The sequence below is a fragment of the Carcharodon carcharias genome, chromosome 17 (assembly GCF_017639515.1).
Source record: "Carcharodon carcharias isolate sCarCar2 chromosome 17, sCarCar2.pri, whole genome shotgun sequence".
NCBI classification, from domain to species: domain Eukaryota; kingdom Metazoa; phylum Chordata; class Chondrichthyes; order Lamniformes; family Lamnidae; genus Carcharodon; species Carcharodon carcharias.
Window position 1 is genome coordinate 114,551,901 of NC_054483.1, and position 23,163 is coordinate 114,575,063.

General features: G+C 45.6%; 1 protein-coding gene across 3 annotated transcripts in view; it reads left to right on the forward strand.

Annotated features, from left to right (window-relative positions):
- The first annotated feature begins 1,374 nt into the window (after positions 1 to 1,374).
- sfxn3 (sideroflexin 3) overlaps positions 1,375 to 23,163 on the forward strand; it is a 63,947-nt gene continuing 42,158 nt past the window's right edge. Inside the window, exons 1-3 of one of the 3 annotated variants that reach the window (XM_041210511.1) lie at positions 1,393 to 1,461; positions 10,982 to 11,106; positions 14,226 to 14,395. In XM_041210511.1, coding sequence (XP_041066445.1) covers positions 14,232 to 14,395 — 164 coding nt within the window. In that variant the 5' untranslated portion in view covers positions 1,393 to 1,461; positions 10,982 to 11,106; positions 14,226 to 14,231. Of the gene's footprint in view, positions 1,526 to 10,981; positions 11,107 to 14,225; positions 14,396 to 23,163 lie in introns of all 3 variants that reach the window. The other 2 variants (XM_041210512.1, XM_041210510.1) reach the window with 2 other exon arrangements.

Here is a 23,163-nt window from a genome sequence, read left to right on the forward strand (position 1 = left end):
CGGAAGATAGGTCATTGATGAGCAGCTGAAGATGGTTGGGCTGAGGACACCACCCTGAGGAACTCCTGCAGTGATGTCCTGGAGCTGAGGTGACTGACCTCCAGCAACCACTTTTGGTGGATTTGGTTGTATATTCTGGGATGACACTTCAGTGCAGTACCGAAGGGGTATTGGATTGCTGGTGATGCTATTTTCCTGATGAGACATTAAACATGCTCTCCTAGGTATGTGTAAAAGATCTCATGGCATTATTAGAAGAACAGGAGAGCTCTCCCAGTTTCCTGGCTAACATTATCCCTCAACTAACATCACTAAAAATAATTAGATTATCTGGTTATTTGTCTCATTGGTGTTTCTGGAACTTTGATGACTGCAAATTGGCTGCTGTGTATCTTTTTAAAAATTTATTCTTTCATGAGATGTTGGTGTCACTGGCAAGGCCAGCATTTATTGACCATCCCTAACTTCCCTGGAACTGAGTGGCTTATCACATATATATCAAGAAAAGCAGTGGTCCTAATACCAACCTCTGGGAAACCCCACTATATATCTTCCTCCGGTCTGAAAAACTACTGTTCACCACTACTCTCTATTTCCTGTCACTCAGCAAACATCATATCCATGCCACAGCTGCCCCTGTTATTTCATTGGATTTAACTTTGCTAACAAGCCTATTGTGGCACTTTATCAAATGCCTTTTGGAACGACCCTATATACTACAACAACTGCGTTGCCCACAACAGCCATTTCTGTTACCTCATCAAAAACTCAATCAAATTAAACATGTTATGCTCTTAACCAATCTGTGCTGGCTTTAATTAATTAATCCCTATTTGTCCAAGTAACTGTTAATTTTCTCACAAATCATCATTTCTGGAAGCTTTCCCACTACTGAGGTTAAATTGACAGGCCTTTGCTGCTGAGTTCATCCTTATATGCTTTTTTGAAAAAAGGCGTAACATCCTTAAACCCCTTTTGTCATATGGATGTAGCTTTTGCAATTCTCCCATCCTCTGGCACCCATCCCTGTATCTAAGGAGTATGCATGCAAATTATTTTTAGTTTACTAATGCATGATGATGATCTTTGCAAGTGATGGGCCCTTTTTTAAAAAAAACAGCACCAGCTTATTGCTGTGCTCCCACCCCCCAACATCTCACACTCCAGACCCAAAGCATCCCTGACCTGACCTCCCCAGGCAGCAGTGGAGGGGGCGGGGCTGGAAAGCAGCAGCCAATCAGTGCGCAGGCCTCCCGGGCGCCGCCTTCCACTCCCGGCCAATCTAACCTGCTGACTCCCCGGCGGCCTGGTCCCGCCCCCCCCACCCCCCCACCCACCCCCGATTGGCTGGCGGGGAGCTCCCCGGCGCCGCTCAGTGGCGGGAGCGCCCTGTCGGTCAACACAGTTGCCACCGCGGGGTTAGGTTGCAGTGCCAGGGAGCCAGGGTCGCTGGGCTAGAAGGTACAGATTGTGTGTGTGTGTTATTGTCTCTCTCGGTCCTCACTAAACAGTCAAAGGCAAGTCAGTAAGTATTTCAATAACTCTAGGTATTTATCAGTGAACAATCCAGGCCAGTAGCGTAATTTTAATTATTCAGGCCATACCATTGGTTTGACAGTCTGACTAACAACCCCTGAGCTCTGAGCAATCTTCTAATTATTGTAATAGGAAATGCACATTAACTGCACTCTCTGTGAAGATTGGCCATTGACTTCTATTTACCATCCATTGCTGTCTATTTCCTATTTCCCATGCAGGCTTTGTTGAACTTGCATTGCTTCCCACTAGAAATTCAAGGTCACAAGTAATTGTAATGCCCTGCTTTAGTTCAATATTGCTTAATCAGAGCACTGGATTCATGTGTGTGTGTGTATATATATATATATATATATATGTACACTTGGTTATTAACTTCTTCGTGAGGCAAGGAGGCATGGCATGCAGGTTTTCATGTATGCATTAAATGTTTACCCATCATCTGAAAAAAAAAAGCCCCTTTCCTCACATCCAACAACTCCCAGCAATTTTGCAACTTGGGTGAACGAGGAATCAGCAACAGCTTGAGATTGTTTCCCTCTTAGATTGCTGGTGAACTTTCACGGGGTTTATATATCCTTGGATTTCCAAAAAATGCCCCATTTGTGTAACTGCTATGCCATTGTAGATTCAGTCTCTCTCTTGTTAACTTGCTTTATATATAGTATAATTAAAGACTTTGTACTCACTAAGCAGTTTTGCAGTTGTAATGATGGCAAAACTGTCAGTGTTTGCTGTCATTAACATTGTGAAACTGATAGTTTTTTTTGCATCTGCACGTCTGCAGTTAAATGTGGAAAACTGGAATTTGTTTTTTGTGATTCTCTGTTCCTCCACAGGGTGTGGTATTGAAGTCCTCATACATGGCAATTCTCAGAAATTGCTTTGTCTATTTTTCCTTTATTCTTTCATGGGATGTGGTCGTGACTGGCATTTACTGACCATCCCTAATTGTCCTTGAACTGAGTGGCTTGCTAGGCCATTTCAGAGGGCAGTTAAGAGTCAACCACACCACTGTGGGTCTGGAGTCTTACCTGCCAGAACAGGTAAGGATGGTAGATTTTCTTCCCTGAAGGACATTATAGTGAACTAGATGGGTTTTTACGATAATCATTGATGGTTGTCATGGTCACCATTACTAGCTTTATATTCCAGATTTATTAATTGAATTCAAATTGTGAGATTTGAACCTATGCCCCTAGAGTATTAGCCTGGGTCTTTGGATTACTAGTCTAGTGACATTACTATACTACCGTCTCTCCCCTAACAGATGTGAACTTTCACTTTTATGCTGTAATATCACTTTAAAAAAAAAACCCTGAAATTGTTACATGGTTCAAAAAGGTGCATCTGGGTTTTTAATGCCATACTAAATCATAACTCTGCTGAACAATTCATCTAGCTCTGAAAAGTTAATTTTATATTGGTAGGAATGTCAGATTTCAACATTATGATAAAAAATGAGGTCTAGAACCAAACAGTCCTGATGGAACCCAAACTGAGCATTGATGAGTAGGTTGTTGGTGAGTAATGGCTGCTGTATAGCATTGTTGACAACCCCTACAGGGACTGTGTGATGGTCACTCCTAATAATGTTGTCATGGACTGAGGCATCCAGGACAGATAGATTGGTGAGGATAAAGCCAAGCTTAGTCCAGCATCTATGTCCTTCAGGGTTCAGCCAACGGTGGTACCACTGAGCTACTCTAGGTGATGGACATTGAAGGTCCCAATCATAGTACATTTTGTGTCCTTACTGCCCTTAGGGTTTCCTCCAAAAGCTGTTCAATATGGATGAGTAATGATTCTTCAGCCGAGGGAGGACAGTAGGTGATAATCAACAGGAGTTTCCTTATCCCTGTTTGAGTTAAATCCACAATATTTCATGCAGTCAACAATCAGGGCTACTCTCACCAGACTGTATCCCATTGTGTCTCCACTTTTGGTGAGGCTATCCTGCCAGTGCCCAGGGTTGGAGGAATCTGGGACATTGGCGATAGTTATGGGCAGAATTTTGCCCTTGGCATGCTGGCTCGGCGGGGGCAAGCAGGAGTGGTTGGGAAGCCGACCACCGCCCACAATCGGGCCAATTAAGGCCCACCCAGAACGAAAACAAGTGGCAGCGCTGAGTGCTGCCTGTGCGGGCAAGGGGAGGAGTGCAAGCCTGGTGAGCGCAACCTCTAGTTGTGCTCTTCCCCAGAAGAGGAAACATTCTCTCTCTGTCCGCTCTATCAAAACCTTTCATAATTTTAAAGAACTTTATTAGGTCACCCCTCAGTCTTTTTTTTCCAAGAGATAAGAAACCCAGGCTGTCAATCCTGTGTTGTTATGTATACCCATGTATTTCTTGTATCACCCTTGTAAATCTTCTCTTTTCCAGTGTTTCTATATTTTTTTTATATTATGACGACCAAAATTTCTTGTCACTTTTGCGATATAGGAAACATAGCAACCAGTTTGTGCATAGGAAGCTTCCTCAGTGATCAAGCAATCTATTTTTTTTAGTGATGTTCTTTGAGGTATAATATTGACCAGGAAACTGAAGGGAATTCATCTGTTCCTCTTCAAATAGTGCAATAGGATCTTTTACATCCACCTGGGAGGGTAGACTGATCCTCAGTTTAATATCTCATCTGAAAGATGACACTTCCGACAGTACAGAAATCTTTTTAGATTTTTGTGCACATGTATCTGGAGTGGGAATTGAATCCATAACTTTCTGACTCAAAAAGGACAATGTTGTAAACTGAGCCACTGCTGACTGTGGGAGCAGGAGGTTACAGAGATAGATTAAGGCCAGGATTTTCCAGTCCCAAAAGTGGTGGGTTTAATGGGCGGTGGTCGGGGAGGGGGTGCGGGCGGGTGGGTGGGGTGGGGGGGGCATATGGCAGGAGCTGAAAATTGGTTTCATGCCAACAGGAATGTGTGTTCCTGCATGTAATGGTGGATTGCTATTCCTGCCAGAGGCAGGCATGAAGCCGTTTCACATTCCGTTAATGGGATGCAGATGATGGAATTGTTCCCCCCCCGTGCAATTATCTGCACTGCCAGCAGGAAATCACCCCAGTCCGGAATACATCTGGACCAACGTAGCATGAACTTGTCGGTACTTACCTGAAAGAAGGCCTGGGGCAGCTTGCGGACATTGGAGGGTGGAGGCCTCCATTGACCTGGAACAGCATCTGCAGCAGTGGGTGGCTGGAGCATCAACCACATGCATTTTCTCACAGCAGGAGCTTCCAGGAGGTGGATCCTCTCACTGCAGGAGCTTCCAGGAGGTGGATCTTCTCACTGCAGGAGCTTCCAGGAGGTGGATCTTCTCATTGCAGGAGCTTCCAGGAGGTGGATCCTCTCACTGCAGGAGCTTCCAGGAGGTGGATCTTCTCACTGCAGGAGCTTCCAGGAGGTGGATCTTCTCACTGCAGGAGCTTCCAGGAGGTGGATCCTCTCACTGCAGGAGCTTCCAGGAGGTGGATCTTCTCACTGCAGGAGCTTCCAGGAGGTGGATCCTCTCACTGCAGGAGCTTCCAGGAGGTGGATCTTCTCACTGCAGGAGCTTCCAGGAGGTGGATCCTCTCACTGCAGGAGCTTCCAGGAGGTGGATCTTCTCACCGAAGGAGCTTCCAGGAGGTGGATCCTCTCACCGCAGGAGCTTCCAGGAGGTGGATCCTCTCACTGCAGGAGCTTCCAGGAGGTGGATCTTCTCACTGCTGGAGCTTCCAGGAGGTGGATCCTTTCACTGCAGGAGCTTCCAGGAGGTGGATCCTCTCACTGCAGGAGCTTCCAGGAGGTGGATCCTCTCACTGCAGGAGCTTCCAGGAGGTGGATCCTCTCACTGCAGGAGCTTCCAGGAGGTGGATCCTCTCACTGCAGGAGCTTCCAGGAGGTGGATCCTCTCACTGCAGGAGCTTCCAGGAGGTGGATCCTCTCACTGCAGGAGCTTCCAGGAGGTGGATCCTCTCACTGCAGGAGCTTCCAGGAGGTGGATCCTCTCACTGCAGGAGCTTCCAGGAGGTGGATCTTCTCACTGCAGGAGCTTCCAGGAGGTGGATCTTCTCACTGCAGGAGCTTCCAGGAGGTGGATCTTCTCACTGCAGGAGCTTCCAGGAGGTGGATCTTCTCACTGCTGGAGCTCCCAGGAGGTGGATCTTCTCACTGCAGGAGCTTCCAGGAGGTGGATCTTCTCACTGCAGGAGCTTCCAGGAGGTGGATCTTCTCACTGCAGGAGCTTCCAGGAGGTGGATCTTCTCACTGCAGGAGCTTCCAGGAGGTGGATCCTCTCACTGCAGGAGCTTCCAGGAGGTGGATCTTCTCACTGCAGGAGCTTCCAGGAGGTGGATCTTCTCACTGCAGGAGCTTCCAGGAGGTGGATCTTCTCACTGCAGGAGCTTCCAGGAGGTGGATCTTCTCACTGCAGGAGCTTCCAGGAGGTGGATCTTCTCACTGCAGGAGCTCCCAGGAGGTGGATCCTCTCACTGCTGGAGCTTCCAGGAGGTGGATCCTCTCACTGCAAGTGGATGGCTGCATGAGGTACTGTTAGGTGGCGATCTTCTGTGCTGTGGGGGAATGGATTAAACGGGAGGAGAGGAATGAAAAGATTTGGCGGGTGTGGAGAACAAAGGGGGATAGGAGAGGTTGGGAGTGGTAGGGGAAAGAGAGAGAAGTTGCGAGTGAGCTGGTATGGAGTGGGAGTCTGTGGTGGAGTGTTGTCAGGGGATGTGTTCTACAGGTGTGAATGGGTATGGAGCGGAAGAGGGAAAAGGGGTTCAGAGGGAGGGTGCTATGGTGTCAACTGATGAGTCCTGGGGCGCATACTGAGGGAATTGGTGATAAGAAGGGATGGTGAGGGTAAAGGGGCAGTGGGGAGGGTGATGGTTCGGCAGTGATGGGTGAAGGGACGGTGAGGGTTGTTGGAGGAGATACAGAAGGAAAAGCAGATTCCGGGAGTTGGCAGAATGAGGGGGGACAGATCAACTGTCATGGGGGTGAGCTTCTCGAGAAGGTTGGGATTGTGGAGGGTCATAGGGGTGGGTTGAAGGATAACTATAGGAAGGTCAAATGCCACAGCTGGATGGGTCAGTGGTTATGAGGGGAGTAGGATGTGGGTCATGGTGGGGGGGCAGGGGTCAGGTGTGGCTCACAGGGGGAGGAGTAAAGGTCTTGGACTGCACATCAAACGTTACGCAAACAATGGCCGCTTGCAACTATGAAGATCCTCATGGTGGAGATCTCGAGATGCTGGATGAGAGTTGGGTCAGTGGAGGTGGGCGTAGTGGCAGGTCATCTCAGCTGGACAACTGAAGGGGAACCCAAGAATGTAGTGCTTACAATGCTAGGGGAACAGATGTGTGTGTACATGGAAAGCTTCTTACACACGGCTTGCAAGGGCTCAAATATCTTTGCCTCCCTGCACGTACATGATCCCCGGGCACATAGACCTAGCCTGGTTGTGGGGGGGACGCAGGCATAAGGACCATGAGATGCAAATAAACCACATCAGATCATATTAAAGTGCAAGTGTACTCAATTTACAAAAGCATAATAACATTAACAAACATTGTGCACCCATAACAGCCACATGTGAAATCATAACTTTTTAATCTTCAGTTCCCTACCACTTCTAGGTGCTCCCTGACATCTGCAGGAGCAGAGGCAGTCTGCTGACCAGTTGGCCCTTGGATGAATTTGGCGGCTGTCCTCTGGAGACCTGAGGCCTGGAGGGCCCCAGCTTACTTTGGCTGTCCTGCTTTGGGGCAGCTGCTCCCTCTGCGGTTACAGAAGATGGAGCTGAAGGGTTCACAGGCAAGGGGCATTCCGAAGGGCTGGACACCTCCAGAGAGTCCTAAGTGGAGACCGTAAGGATGTCCAATAGCCACTCCTCCTCTTTGGGTGCCTGCGGGCCTGCCTCTGCCTGACTCCTTGTAGAGAAGGGGCACCTGGAAGAAGATTGAGGTGCCCTGTTCCCCCTCTTGCGTAGCCACTGCAATAGCACACCCACGGCTCCAGCGATGGATTGTGGGTCTGCAGAAATCACCAGCAGAAACTGGGCATTCTACTGGACCAGGTTCTCCATGGCATCCGCCACCCTCCACATGGAGCCCTCGATGTGCACACATGTCGACACCACTTCATCAACCAGCAGGCGGCCAGACTCCTCTGCCTCACGTGCCACTCTGCTGAGGGCCTCCAACATCTCTGCTTGATGTTCCCCACCACTTGCAGCTTCTCCAGCATCTCATGCAAGGTTGATCCTAGAGGTTCATCTTCCGACTTGAACGTCGCCGATGCCTCTTCTCCAGCAGTCCTCCGGGTGCTGGTGAGCTTGGATGACCCTGTCTCCCCTTGCTGTGGACGCATGTCCATGCAGTGACCACCAGAATGTGAAACCCTGCCCGAATTATATCTAGTGCACATCGAGGTGTGTGTCTCCATGCTGGTGGAGGGTGCAGGCGACTGCTGTGATGCCTCCACAGGTGCACTTTCATCCTCCTTCCCTATGTCCTCGGTCCTATGTGGGCTGGAGGACCTGCTGGACAGGGTTTCCTTGTCTACCCTTCTCCTCTTCCTGCTGGTAACTGTAAGTGAGAGAGTAGAGAGCGAGTGATTGCATCTGTATGAGCTGCCTGCAACATGGAGGAACGCATGACCCTTAGGTTTCTAACTGACTACATTATGCGTGAATCCTTTCTGGATGGAGGCTGCCTGTCAATCTCTCTATCCGCACAGGCTCGGTCCGGTTCCTCCTCTGCCAGCTGGGTTGTCCGCTCCTTGGACTCAGTAAGGTTCTTGAGGTCAGACCGGGCCCCTTCCAAATTCTCTCCCTCTACCTCCTGTTGTGCCTCACCTTTTCCTGTGCAAAGGGAGAAGATGGGGTTGAGAGCTATTGGGTTTCAGGTATCTTTCTCATGCTTCCAGTCTTATAAATAACCCACTGGGTTGTGATGCCCTGCAGGTCGGCCACAAGAGTTCTGGGGCAGAACCCTCCAGAGCGGTGAGCTCATGCTGATAGAAGGAATTAGGCTCACAGAGGCATGTCATTAATAGTACTTGCTGGTGCCCTCAACGCCTAACCCCCTCCCCTCCCAGACAGCATCTGAGCCCACTGTGTGGGAGGGTCAGGGACCCACAGTGGCCTCTCCACCTGCAGACTAGATGGGCTGCAGTGGGGCTATGAGGCGTCACCTTATCAAGTTGAGTAGCTCTTGTGTGCTTGGGCTGTACAGATGGTGCCCTTGCCACTGAGGCTCATGTCACCTCTACCATTCAGTGAAGTGAGTGTGAGCAGTTGAGTGTTCACTTACCCTGGCGGTACAGTTGAGGTCATTCACCCATTTCTGGCACTGCAGGGCAGTTCTCCCGTGGAGGCCCTGGGCACTGACCACCTTGGTGACTTTATCCCATGCAGGGTTGGTCAGACAGCTCAGCCTCCTCCTTCCGTCCTCGTGGTAGAGGATGACCCTCCTGGCCTCTACTGCATTGAGCAGCACTTCGAGGGAAGTGTCACCAAATTTGGGGGCTGGAGATCCCTGTGATTGGTGGGTGGTCACCTCCTTCAGCGGTGGGTATGGATGAAGTTGATGTCCAGGTGCGTTTTAAATATGGTGCCAGGATACAATGGCGGGATGCACACCATCCAGCCCATCCTGCCATGCGATATGTCGGAAAACCCCTGACTGAATAATAAATTAGGCCAGCTTTGCATGATTCGGCGTGAATTCCCAGTGGGAAACACTCCCAGTTCCTGTGCCTGCCACGGGACTTAGGCCCGGAATGGAAAATTCCACCCAAAGTGACTGATCAAAACATTGGCAAGTAGAGATCAATGTGGGGAACTGTGAGGTTATTCACTTTGGATCCCAAGAAAGAAAAATGGAAATACTTAACTTAATGGAGAGAGACTAGGGATCCAGGTGTCAATGTACTTAACCACTCTCAGCTATTAAAAGCACTGAGGAATATTTCATTAAGAGATTTGAAATTCCATAGGGTCCAAGAATAGTACCATTATAATTAAAAACAAAAAACTGCGGATGCTGGAAAAATAAAAACAGAAATACCTGGAAAAACTCAACAGGTCTGGCAGCATCGGTGGAGAAGAAAAGAGTTGACGTTTCGAGTCCTCATGACCCTTACTCGAAACACCATTATAACTAGCTGTCCATGTAGTGTAGTGTTATCTTGGGATATGAAAAATTAATTTGACTAGGGCTATTAATAGCAAAAAAAGATACGTGTTGTTAATATGGAAGAGTTAAGAGGATGATCCTACAATTGGATAGTAATTAGATATACTTAGCTAACGTTCACTAAAACTTATCTGCAATTGAAGAGTATTTTCAGTTGAGTAAATGCTGGTTGCACTGCATATAAAAGCACCACAGAATGAACAGGATGTATTACACCTTTATGGTGTGGCGTTGGCACCTTGTGTCCACTCCCATCAATGCAGCTTTAGTATTTTCAATGTTATTATACTAGCCATTCACCTCTAAAGCCTGAAATCTCAGAGCACCACAGTATATTACAAATCATATCTTTTCTGTCATATATGTGCAGTTGTGGCACAGTGGTAACATCTCCAGCTCTGGATTCAAGTCCCACTCCAGGCCTTGATGGCCACTGAAGGTGTGTTCATAACATGGCCAAACAGGTTGATTGTTAGTCTGTAAATCCTTCCAATAGGTTTAATGGCAGGTGGGAGAGTTTTCTGGTCAGCCATACTGCAGAAGGCAATGAGAGGCCACTGCGGTACTTTTGCCAAGCATTCCACGCCTTCTTAGGGGAGGAGGAGGATGTGCAGTTCTGATGCTACTGGTGCTTCAAGATTCAATGGAATATAGATCACCCAGGACGTGCCAATATTACTAGTGTCAACAAATAGTCCTTTATTGGAATATTGTTCTCGTTGACCCAGTAGATTGGACTTGTGTCAGTTGTGGTGGCATTGATATGCAATGATCGTGGGATCATATGTGAGCTCCGTGTTGTACTGCAGTCATTTCCTTGTGAGCTGACACGACAATAGAAGATTTCACTCCAGCTGGTGCAGGGGAGGGTTGATAGATTGGTAGTGTTAACATTTGCAGTTTGGGTTGGAATGTAGTCTCAAAGACCAAGGTACTTTACCATAACGTCCATACCTACTAAAAATGGTGGAGAGGATTGGACAGTTTACCCCTATTATATTCTTGTGCCTGCTTTCGGATAAGGGAAGAATGGTTAACATTGAAGTTCTCCATGTTTTAATGACTCTTCAATGTAGATATAGTTTAATATGAGCAAGTGTGTGTATGCAATGAATAAAGAGTTTGGGGGCCAAATTTTTATCTGAGTATGAACGCAGATTTCAGTGCATGCATGGCCACCTTTTCGCAGGTGGGAATCCGTAGTGTGGAAAACTCACACCTGCCCCTGTTGTGCTTGTGTCCCCATTTTAAATGGTCAGATTTCTACCTGAACCCCATTTTTGTCTGGTGGTGTGGGATTGTGGAAGCCCATTAAAAGCAGGTCAGGTTTGAGAGCTCATGAAGAAAATGAAAAGCTGCTGAGGAATCTGGAACATTTTGAAAGGTAAATGAAAGGTTTTCATGCTTTCGAATGTCACCATTAGATGCTGTATTGTAACATAGATGTATTTTTAATGCAGTGATTCATCATGGGGATCTATCTTATAAAGATAAGTTGACCCTTACGTTAATCAGCCATGTGTATTGTTACGACTGGGATGGGAGGAGTGCAGTTCATCTAGCCCCACTACTCTACAGGTTGCCCTATTAGTTTAAAAGTTTAATTCACTCACCAAAATGGCCAATTACTTACATTCGCTACTGTTGGACTGAGAATAAAAGAAACTTTAACCAGGCTTCTTTCAATAAATTCAGAATGATTGATTTATTATAAAACAAAACTTATTTTCTTAAAACAAGTTGCAAGAACTGGATAACACATAATTTGTAATATGCAAGTGTAACTATCTATCCCTCTTAAAATTCCCCAGCACACACACACAAACAAACTAAGGACAAACTGATAGGATCTCTGCTGAGATGGACGTATGAAGAAAGACTTTATAAAACTAAGGATAAAGTTTGCAGAGTTTCGACACTGTCAATCTGGAACTCCCTTGTGTGAAGACAGATCGCTAATCCCAGTAGATGCCTAGGGGTGCTCACCAACAGAGGCTCCGCATGAACGAAAATAGAGCCAGATCAATCCTTCTTGTCTCAGCCTCTCAGGTTTCCAAAGACAGATAAGTTCCACTGAGAATGAGGATTCCTAGCTGGACACTGATAACCAACCACTCTATTTCAGGCAAAGCAAGGAGAGTGTGAGCTGGGCAGCTTCACTTTCTCAGTTCTTTCCCAACTGAGTTTAAAAAAAAAGTTCAAAACTTAAAGCTCCTCTTTCAGGTGAATTCTAGTAAATCTCCAGGCCTTTGCCTTTAAACCAGTTTTATCTCCATAAATTACAGTGATTGCAGTTCAATGAGTAATCCGCTCTCCCTCCTCAAGTGCTCTGCTGGTCAGGTAATTTCTAGGAAAAGGCATAGTTGTTCACATTTCAAGGTGAACTTATGACCTTTTAAAAAAAATCCAAGTGTCCAATTAATATGTCTTCCCAAATTTTAAAAGAAAATATTGCCCTGGAAGATATGGTTCTAACAGTATTTGTTCACACGTATTGCAGAGAGAACAGGGCTCGATAGTGGTGCAGTGGTAATTTCACTGGACTAGTAATCCAGAGGCTCAGGCTAATGCTCTGGGGACGTAGGTTCAAATTAGATGGTGAGAGGTTTATTTTTTCTAAGGAACGTAAAAATTTTCCATTGATATTGCCTGCAGTTTGAAGACCGTACATAGTGCATACTTGGTGAGTGGCAATGGCGGGTACAGGGGGGCATAGAGGTCACATGGGTGATCTGAGGGGGCATGGAAGATACATGGGCATAGATGTGGCTTGGGATATCTGAGGGTACATGGAGGATATATGGGGGAAACGAAGAAGTGGCATTGAATGGCATGGGCTATCTGAGGGGACATGGGTTGTCAGGGAGGGGGGCTGGTGAGGGAGGTGAGGGGTTAGGTTTAAGGGGCTTTTAAACAATGTTGGGAACTGGGATACTGTGTTGGAGAACCAGCCCACCTCCACACCCACACTCCTCACGTACTCCACAGAGTGGCTCGCAAACTGTGATGCCAACTGATCCCCATTGTGAAAAGACAGAAATGGGTGTGAAGTCAAACATGGGATGGGAACCGTGAAAGCGCACAAGTCAAGATTTCCTGAGCACAGAGGAAGATCAGCTCTTGGTCTTCATTCTGACCATAAGTAAATCTTTGAATTTTGATATAAAACGGGAAATGCTGGCAGTATCTGTAGAGAGAGAAACAGAGCTAAAACTTCAGATTGAGGATCAACCTGATCCTCTCCACAGATATTGACTGACCTGCGAAGTATTTCCAGCTTTTTCAGTTTTTTTATTTCAGATTTTCAACATCCACAATATTTAGCTTCATGTATTTTAATATCCACCTAAAGGAAAATAAGAGTCATTTTAAATTTTGCTCATTGCCACATTCAGTATTCTGCTTGAAATATAGGAGCATCTGCAGATCAGATCCGTATTTTGTATTTAGCTGGCAAGATATTTTGCCTCTGCAATATATTTAGTTTTCAAAACCAGTTAAAATTGATTTTGAAACTATCTGGCATAATGGATTACTTTATTCTGCAGCTAGCCCATCAATACAAAAAGGATATGCATATTAGTGACACATGTGTTCTTGGGTCTCCAGTATGTATTCAGTAGATGTTGCAGGCATCCTCTGTTGCATGTTTGTTTGACTGTTTCATTTGATTTTGAGAGAAATGTTTTTTGTTTCTTGGTCAAACTTCAAAGGGTACCAGGGCTACACAGCGGTTTTGCATGTACTCGGTTATTATTAAAAGATTGTATCTCAATTTATCTCTTGCAGAGTATTAGCATAGGATTATGTCTGTGACTTTCTGTACTTGAAGGGAAATATTAACATTTGATATACTGCTGTAAGCCTGCTATATTGTCTATGTTGTTGCTTATCTATTCTTAATAAATCTGCCTCATAGCCTGTGCCCTAGTCCAATAGTGTTTGTTCTATTGCTGTCAGAAATATTGGAGTCCATAAACAGGCTTATGACATATCCAGTAGAATAAATACATTTCTGTTTGGTCTTTGTTTGTGACATTACTCAATAGTTGGCTAGATAAAGGCACATCCTGCTTATTGGAAGCACCTTTGGTGCTGAACACGAGGAGCATATGAGTGATTATGTTTGGATGTATTTATGTGTTCACATAATGTTTTATATATGTGCACATATTATACATATATGTATAACTACTCAAATATGGCATTTATATGAGAAGTTCAAGGTTGTAATATTTTACAAACCAATAGTGTACGTTAAGGAGTTAAGGTAACTTTGTAGTTTGGTAACTCTTGTATTTTCATGTTTGAAAAGTTGAATAAAATTTATCTTAAAAAATCAAATTAATTTTACTGACATTTAATAACTACCACCCCAAAAGCCAAAAATATCCAAATGACCCAAACTTTGGACAGCTTGTGAAAAGGTAATTATGTATTGGACTGAAGTTATTATAGCTTGTGACGGTTTGCCGCTGACATTTTTCAAATTTCTTTCTCCAGTAAGAAATGTCTCAAGATGTGAGATCTGATATTAATTTAAAAGAACCACAATGGGACCAGGGGACCTTCATGGGGCGAGCCAAGCACTTCTTCATGGTGACTGACCCCCGCAATGTTCTACTCTCCAGTGAAGCATTAGAGGCAGCAAGGACCATTGTAGAGGACTACAAGTAAGACAGTGTCATGTTAATACTTCTCTTTATCAGCTATAAAAAGAACAGTATATCATCTTTGATGCAATGTAATTCTATTTAATATACTCTTAGCTTTCCATTCCATAAGACTATAAGATGTAGGAGCAGAAGTAGGCTATTCAGCCCATCAAGTCTGCACTGCCATTCAATGAGATCGTGACTGATCTGATAATCCTCAACTCCACTTTCCTGCCTTTTCCCGATAACCTTTGATTCCCTTACTGATTAAAAAGCCATCTATTTCAGCCTTGAATAAATTTAACGACCAATGCCTCTACAGCCATTCCAATGGAAATCTTTTCATTCCTCTGTTTCATCTGATCTCCACCTAGACTATTATAGTAATCTGTAGGATATATGTGTAAAACATGTAAATGTAAATTGTTGTTGTTGATGTCTTCTTAAAAATTATCTCGGCTTATTTATTGGGTATTTTGTGTTGATGATGGTAATGTTATTGCAGTGGAATGGGATACCATCAATATCAACGTCAAGCACTACTAAGTCAGATGTAGTACTGTTTGGTGCAGAGCAAAACACTCTGTATCCTGACCCAATCTGTGCAGGGCATCCTGGATTGAATTGGTCCCACATTTCTGTTTGGTACCTGCCATCTCGGGATTAACAATTTGGTGCCAGATCAGAATGGCTTCTGCAGTGTGGATCATTGCCCACTAGCAATTGGATCAAGACTGCTGAAACTCATCTCATGTAGGATCCTTGTAGTCAGACTTTCACTCCATCTATTTAGGCTGAAATGAAACTCATAGTCCCAGATGCAAATGGTTTCTATGTAACCCATCAGAACACATAGGCATGAATTTTCAGGAAAATTCCCAGTTCCGCAAATCCAACTTGGGAGAAGGTGTCCCAAATGGTCTAATTTGCGTTTCAGGGATGGGGGAGTGGTGGGTGTTAACTGGAATTGGACCTGCCAGCCCCCAGAAAGAGTTTGGAGGCAGCCATAGGCTGCCAGGTGCAGAGTAGGTCTCAGTGCTCTGGGACTTTGTTGCAGCTATTAAAAAAACAAAAAACAACTCTCACCCCTCACACTCCTTCAACCTCCATAACACTCCCCATGCCTGTCTATGCCTTGACCCACCCCCATGGTCCTTTAAAGCCCCTATGCCAACTTAGTGCCAATGTATGCCAACCCAAGCCCCAACCCACCACCCTTTGCCTTTATACTCTCCATGCCATTTCACCAGTATCCACCATGGACAGACCTCAAGACCCATGCTGAGATGAAATAAAAGAAAGTTCTAGGTGTTTGTTGATGACTTCATTATTAAAAATAACTCAGATTCATAAAAACCCAGTCAGTACGTTTATATTACTTCAAATGCGTAATCTCTTATAAAAACAAACATTCCATTCAAATGCTTTTGTATTCCTAGCTCCACATCAAAGGCTTTATAACCACTTGAAGCTGTCAGTCAAACTGTGAACTGACAGGCATCTCACTGTGATAATGATAGGCTGTGGAGTCAGTCATGCAGCACAAATCCTATAATGAAGACCCTCAGGCTTATGTCAATAGACAGCGCAAAATAGCAAGCATTGAATTATTTTTTTAAACTGCGGACTGTTTTATTATATGTTAAAGGCCAGGAGATTAAAATGCCTTGACATTTTTACAGTTCCCCTGAGAGCGCGACAGTTCCAACAAGCTTCAAAGTTTTAATTAGTTTTTTCCTTTTTACACATATTCATGTCTACTTTAAACAATCCCAAAGGTCACTTGACCTCTCCCAAAGGACACTTTACCCCTCACAAAGGTGTCACTGGCCCTATCCAAAAGTGTATCCTACCCCTCCAAAAAGGCACCCTACCTCGCCAAAGAACTTTGACAGCTTCAGACCTCCTGTAAGGTCTAAGGCTGACAAGTTGTGTTTTGGGCATCGCAGTTACAAAAATTGGATCTGTTTGAAGGCACTTTTACATGTACAGCTGCCTCCTTGAACTATGGATGTGCAAAATACAACCTGCCTCTAATCCCCCTGGCAAAAGTGGTGGGTACCGGGTTTGGGGGCAAGACTTATAGAATCGGGTCTCCAGTGCCATTTTGGCTAAGCCGGAGACCTCCTCCATCTTTGCGAAAATTCAGGCCATAGTCTCATTGTGTTAATTTGCTTTGACTTTCCCTATCCATCCTCTCTTTTGCTTTTGCTTAGGGCTGAAATGAGAGCTGTTCTTCCACAGGAAATCCTGCATTGAGTCACCCTGAGGCGTTGCATACCACAGTGTTGCATCAAGCTCCTGTGGCAGGCGGCCCTGATCAAATTTCAAAGATATCATTAAATTATTTAGACACATTATCAGCAGCCATAATCATCAGGAATCTTCCAAAAATTTTATGGGTGAGAACATGACTAGCATGTTCTTGTATAATGTCAATGAACATCTATTAATTATTAAAATAAAAAGAACTTGCACTTGTATAGCACCTTCATTTATATTGAATATTTCTTGTGTTTGGAGGTTGGGGAGGGGGTCGCAAAGTGCTTTGCAGCCAATAAATTATTATGAAGTGTAGCTGCTTTTACTTTGCAGGAAAATGCAGCAGCCAATTTGCACACAAGGCACCAGAAACAGCTGTTAGATAAATAACTAAATAATTTTTTCTTTGGTGGTGTTGGCTGCAGGATCAGTATTGGCCAAGGCAATGCACAAATTCCCCTGCTCTTCATCTCAAATTGTGACATGGAATCTTTTACGTTCTCCTGAATAGCTCAGTGACAATCCAGCACTCTTTCAGTACTACACTGAAGTGTCAGACTAGATTGAGTGTTCAGGTCAGTGAATGGGTCCTGAACCTATGACCTTCAGGTTCAGCATTGAGCTAGCTACCACTGAGCAAAAGCTGACACCAAATAATAAAAATTAAAAATTAATCATAAAATTACTTCCCTTCCTCATGTCTCAGCTGATTAAGGTACTAAATAGATAAAATAGACAGACCATCGCAAAATGTTAATTGGAGTCGGAAAATGGTAATTGGAGTCACAACAAATACCTTTAGTGCCCCCTTGACAATTTAAGAGTAAGTGGTTCAAAGTTCCCACTTCAGTTGGCTATCCAAACACTCCTGCTCGAATAGTGTATTAGCTTAGGTCAGAATTCTGATTCCCTTGGCCAAATTGCCTACCAATAGTTCCTGTCTAGACTTGCATAAATAGTTACCTAGGCCTGGAGCCAGAGGGCAACCAGCACTGATGAAATCATATCCCAGTTAAGGAAGCAGAGATTGGCAGGAATGATGTCTGGCAAGGTGGAAATGAGTTACCACGTCGAATGGATATACGTTGGTTTTCATATATATCCTGCTAATCTGCAATGGAAACTCTTAAAATTATGATAATTCAATCATATCATGGAATACAGCTTGGGGGTTCTATGTCACTATTACCTTTCTTTGCTAGTGTCTGTTACCTAACAGTAATAGATTTGACAAAGTGAACATTTATCATTTTGTCCACTGTATACTATATAACTAAAAGAGCTAATGTCTAGCGTTAAATTTAGGCGTAATTCCAGCCTCTAGTTCCGTCTAAAGCAGTCAAATTTATTAACTGTCTTGAACCTAGGTATCAGTCATTCTTTCCCAATGGGGTGGCTGCATACATTAAAGGATTTTTAGACGTTTCCATTATTTGTGGAAGCTGTGAACTGACATTTAAAAATATTTTACACACCAATTTCCATCACCTGAAACCTTGCAGTTGGCAGTACTGTATTACAGAACTCTGCCAGTTGTATAATTTCACCCTATTTTGTACTGAAGTCACTTGACTTTATTTCAGCCATTATTTAAAGAAAATAATGTGCTTGGTATTTTGAAATCTCATTGAAAGGGGAGTATCAGGCCAACGGGCATGGAAAATCTTTCAGTTTCATATTCTGTTTCAATTTTGGTCAGGTCTATGTTTTATCTTGCTGTCAAAGCAGCCAGTAAAATTTGCTACAAAGTATAATCTATCATAAGATGTAGTACTAAAGGTTATACTATTTCAAAGCTGAATTTTGCTAGAACAGATGAAAGGATTGTTATTTGTTTTTCATGAAATCTGTTGATCTTTGTAACCCTGGGTGCTAAATTAGCTGTCTGTGGAGATTGTAACATTTAAGTTACAGGATGTTCCAATGCTTGTTCCAACGGTTCCTGTCTAGTAACAAGGGTGGGATCCTCTGGGAGTATTTTGATAGGTCACCAGATCAGTTCAAGGCCGGAATTTTATGGCAATTGAGCAGGTGCATGCCTGACCCGAACTTATGAAATTGCGTGAGAAGACGTTGGGCGCGCACCCTGACATCATCGCACTCTCGCGCGATATTACAGTCGGCGGGCACGCACATGAGTTGGGAGTGTGCCCGCAGACAATTAACATGCAATTAAGCCAATTAAGAAGGCAATTGATCTGAATTTTATGTTGCTGCGTGATTTTGTGTTCACATCAGGCGACTTTTGTTTTTTTCACATTTCTGATCCAAGGGTGGGATAAAAGGGGACCAGATCATTGGCAGTGAGTTGTTAGAGTTCAGGTGAGAATTTGCTGCTGTTTTATTGCTGAAGTTTCATACCTTATCCAAAGGCTTCTGCTGAACTCTTGCACTGGAAGCATTTTTTTTTTGAAGACTCTTTGGTTTTTCCAACTCACTTGGAGGATTACTGCCAAGTGCGTCCTTCAGTGCATGAGACAGTGCCGTCTGAATTTCTGCAAATGGGGATTGTTTACACCACTGGTGGAACTGCCTCTGAAGAAGAAGAGAGGGGCAGAAAGGAGAGGAGGCCAGGTGTCTGCAGGCAGCGTCCTAGAGAGCAACCTGTGGGTGAAGAGGCGCAGGCACAGGGGGTGCAGGGCGAGCAGGAGGTTCAAGGCAGAAGGGTTCGCAGAAGATGCCACTATCCTGCAGCCAGAGTCTACAGACAGCGATCCAGCTACCTCAACATGTCTGAGGTCCAGTGCCGAAGGAGGCGCCACCTCTCTAGGGACACATGACCTCCATATGCCAGATGATTGGGCCAGAGATTGCCTCCAACTGTGTGGGTGGCCACCCTATGCCAGTGGCTCGAAAGATCACAGTAGCCCTCCACTTTTTCGCATCCTGTTCTTTCCAGGGGCCACTGGGTGATCTGTGTGGTGTGCCCCAATCAGTTGCCTGAGCTGGTCACTGATACTCTCTTCAGACGGATCATGACATTCATTCATCTCTGGACAGATGAAGCCAGCCATGCTGAGTGAGCAATTGCTGGCTTCCCCTGCATCCAGGGTGCCATAGACAGCACTCATGTGGCCATCAAGGCTTCAACAGGTGAGCTGGGCACCTTCATGAACAGAATAGGCCTCCATGAACATGCAGGTAGTTTGCGGTCACACAGCACAGATTCTACAAGTCTGTGCAAGGTACCTCAGCAGCTTTTTTTTTAATTCATTCACAGGATGTGGGCTTCGCTGGCTGGGCCAGCATTTATTGCCCATCCCTAGTTGCCCTTGGGAAGGTGGTGGTGAGCTGCCTTCTTGAACCGTTGCAGTCCATGTGGTGTATAAACACCACAGTGCTTTTAAGAAGGGAGTTCCAGGATTTTGACCCAGCAACAGTGAAGGAACGACAATATATTTCCAAGTCAGGATGGTGAGCAACTTGGAAGGGAACTTCCAGGTAGTGGTGTTCCCATCTATCTGCTGCCCTTTTCCTTCTACATGGTAGTGGTCGTGGGTTTGGAAGGTGCTGTCAAAGGAGTCACGGTGAATTCTTACAGTGCACCTTGTAGATGGTACACACTGCTGCTACAGTGCGTTGGTGGTGGAGGGAGTGAATGCTTGTGGATGTGGTGCCAATCAAGCGGACTGCTTTGTCCTGGATGATTTCCAGCTTCTTAAGTGTTGTGGGAGCTGCACTCATCCAGGCAAGTGGGGAGAATTCCATCACACTCCTGACTTGTGCCTTATAGATGGTGGACAGGCTTTGGGGTGTCAGGAGGTGAATTGCACGTCGCACGATTCCTAGCCTTTGACCTGCTCTTGCAGCCACAGTATTTATATGGCTAGTCCAGTTCAGTCTCTGGTCAATACTAACCTCCAGGATGCTGATAGTGGGGGATTCAGTGATGGTAATGCCATTGAACATCAAGAGATGATGGTTAGATTCTCTCTTGTTGGAGATGGTCATTGCCTGACATTTGCATGGCGCGAATGTTACTTGCCATTTGTCAGCCCAAGCCTGGATATTGTCCAGGGCTTGCTGCACTTGGAAATAGACTGCTTCAGTATCTGAGAAGTTGAGAATGGTGCTGAACATTGTGCAATCATTAGTGAACATCCCCACTTCTGACCTTATGATGGAAGGAAGGTCATTGATGAAGCAGCTGAAGATGTTTGGGCCGAGGACACTACCCTGAGGAACTCTTGCAGCGATGCCCTGGAGCTGAGATGACTGACCTCCAAAACCACAACCATCTTCCTTTGTGCTAGGTAAGACTCCAACCAGCAGAGAGTTTTGCCCCTGATTCCCATTGACTCCAGTTTTGCTAGGGCTCTTTGATGCCAAACTTGGTCAAATGCTGCCTTGATGTCAAGGGCAGTCCTCTCACCTCACCTTGGGAGTTCAGCTCTTTTGCCCATGTTTGAACCAAGGCTGTAATGAGGTCAGGAGCTGAGCGGCCCTGGCGGAACCCAAACTGGGCATCAGTGAGCAGGTTATTGCTAAGTATGTGCCACTTGATAGCACTATTAATGACCCCCTTCCATTACTTTATAGATGATCGAGAGTAGACTGATGAGCGGTAATTGATTGGGTTGGATTTGTCCTGTTTTTTGTGTACAGGACATACCTGGGCAATTTTCCACATAGCCAGGTAGATGCCAGTGTTGTATTTATACAGGAGCAGTTTGGCTAGGGGCACCGCAAGTTCTGGAACACAAGTCTTCAGTACTATTGCTGGAGTATTGTCAGGACCATAGCCTTTGCAGTATCTAGTGCCTTCAGCCATTTCTTGATATCATGTGGAGTGAATCGAATTGGCTGAAGACTGGCATCTATGATGCTGGAGATCTCCGGAGGAGGCCGAGAAGGATCATCCTCTCGGCAGTTCTGGCTGAAGATTAATGCAAATGCTTCAGCCTTATCTTTTGCACTGCTGTGCTGGGCTCCTCAATCACTGAGGATAGGGATATTTGTGAAGCCTTCTCCTCCAGTGAGTTGTTTAATTGCCCACAACTATTCACGAGTGGATGTGGCAGAACTGCAGAACTTAGATCTAATTGGTTGTGGGATTGCTTAGCCCTGTCTATCGCTTGCTGCTTATGCTGTTTGGCATGCAGTCGTCCTGTGTTATAGCTTCAGCAGGTTGACACCTCATTTTTCGGTGTGCCTGGTGCTGCTCCTGGCATGACCACCTGCACTCTTCATTGAACCAGGGTTGATCCCCTGGCTTGATGGTAATGGTACAGTGGGGAACATGCCAGGCCATGAGGTTACAGATTGTGTTCGAGTACAATTCTGCTGCTGCTGATGGCCCATACTGCCTCATGGATGCCCAGTCTTGAGTTGCTAGAACTGTTCGAAATCTACCCCATTGAACACAATGGAGGGTATCCTTAATGTGAAGGTGGGACTTCCACAATGACGTGCGGTGGTCACTCCTACTGATACTGTCATGGACAGATGCATCTGCGGCAGGCAGGTTGGTGAGGATGAGGTCAAGTTGTTTTCCCCTCTTGTTGGTTCCTTCATCAGCTGCCGCAGACCCAGTCTAGCTGCTTTGTCATTTAATACTCGGTCTATTGTTCGGTCCTGTTGCTCCAACAACTCATCGACACCAACACCCATCTAGGACCCTCCACCCCTGCCTGTCCCTCCGTCCCCACCCCATCTTCCAATCCCAGCCCCAGCCGTGTATTCACTATATCCCCTGACCTTCCCCTCTCCGATGCTGAACGTTCAGTGCTCAGCAAAGCACTTAGATTCGTACCCTTACGCCCTCACCTCAATGAATTTCGGGCTCGGCATGATGCTGAACTCTTCTTCCACCGTCTTCGTCTCCGGGCTCACTTCTTTGGGCAGGAGTCCTCTCCCCGTTCAACGGATCCTTTCACCCACCTGCAATATTCTCCCTCCATCTGGACCCCTCCCTCTGGATTCTTACCTTCTCTTGATCTTTTCATTGAGAACTGTCGGCGCGACATTAGTCGTCTCAATTTCTCTGCTCCTCTCACCCATTCTAATCTCTCTCTCTCTGAACTTACTGCACTCCATTCTCTCAGGTCCAACCCTGACAATGTCATCAAACCCGCTGACAAGCGTGGTGCTGTTGTTTTCTGGCGCACTGACCTCTACCTCGCGGAGGCTCGCAGACACTTCCTTCTACCTCTCCCTGGACCATGACCCCACCACTGAACATCAAGCCATTGTTTCCAGGACTGTCACTGACCTCATCTCCTCTGGGGATCTTCCTCCCACAGCTTCCAACCTGATAGTCGCCCAACCTTGGACGGCCCGCTTCTATCTCCTACCCAAAATCCACAAACAGAACTGCCCCGGTAGACCGATCGTCTCAGCTTGCTCCTGCCCCACAGAACTCATTTCTCGTTATCTTGATTCCCTTCTCTCTCCCCTTGTCCAGTCCCTTCCCACCTACATCCGTGATTCCTCTGACACCTTACGTCACATCAACAATTTCCAGTTCCCTGGCCTCAACCGCTTCCTCTTCACCATGGACGTCCAATCCCTCTACACCTCCATCC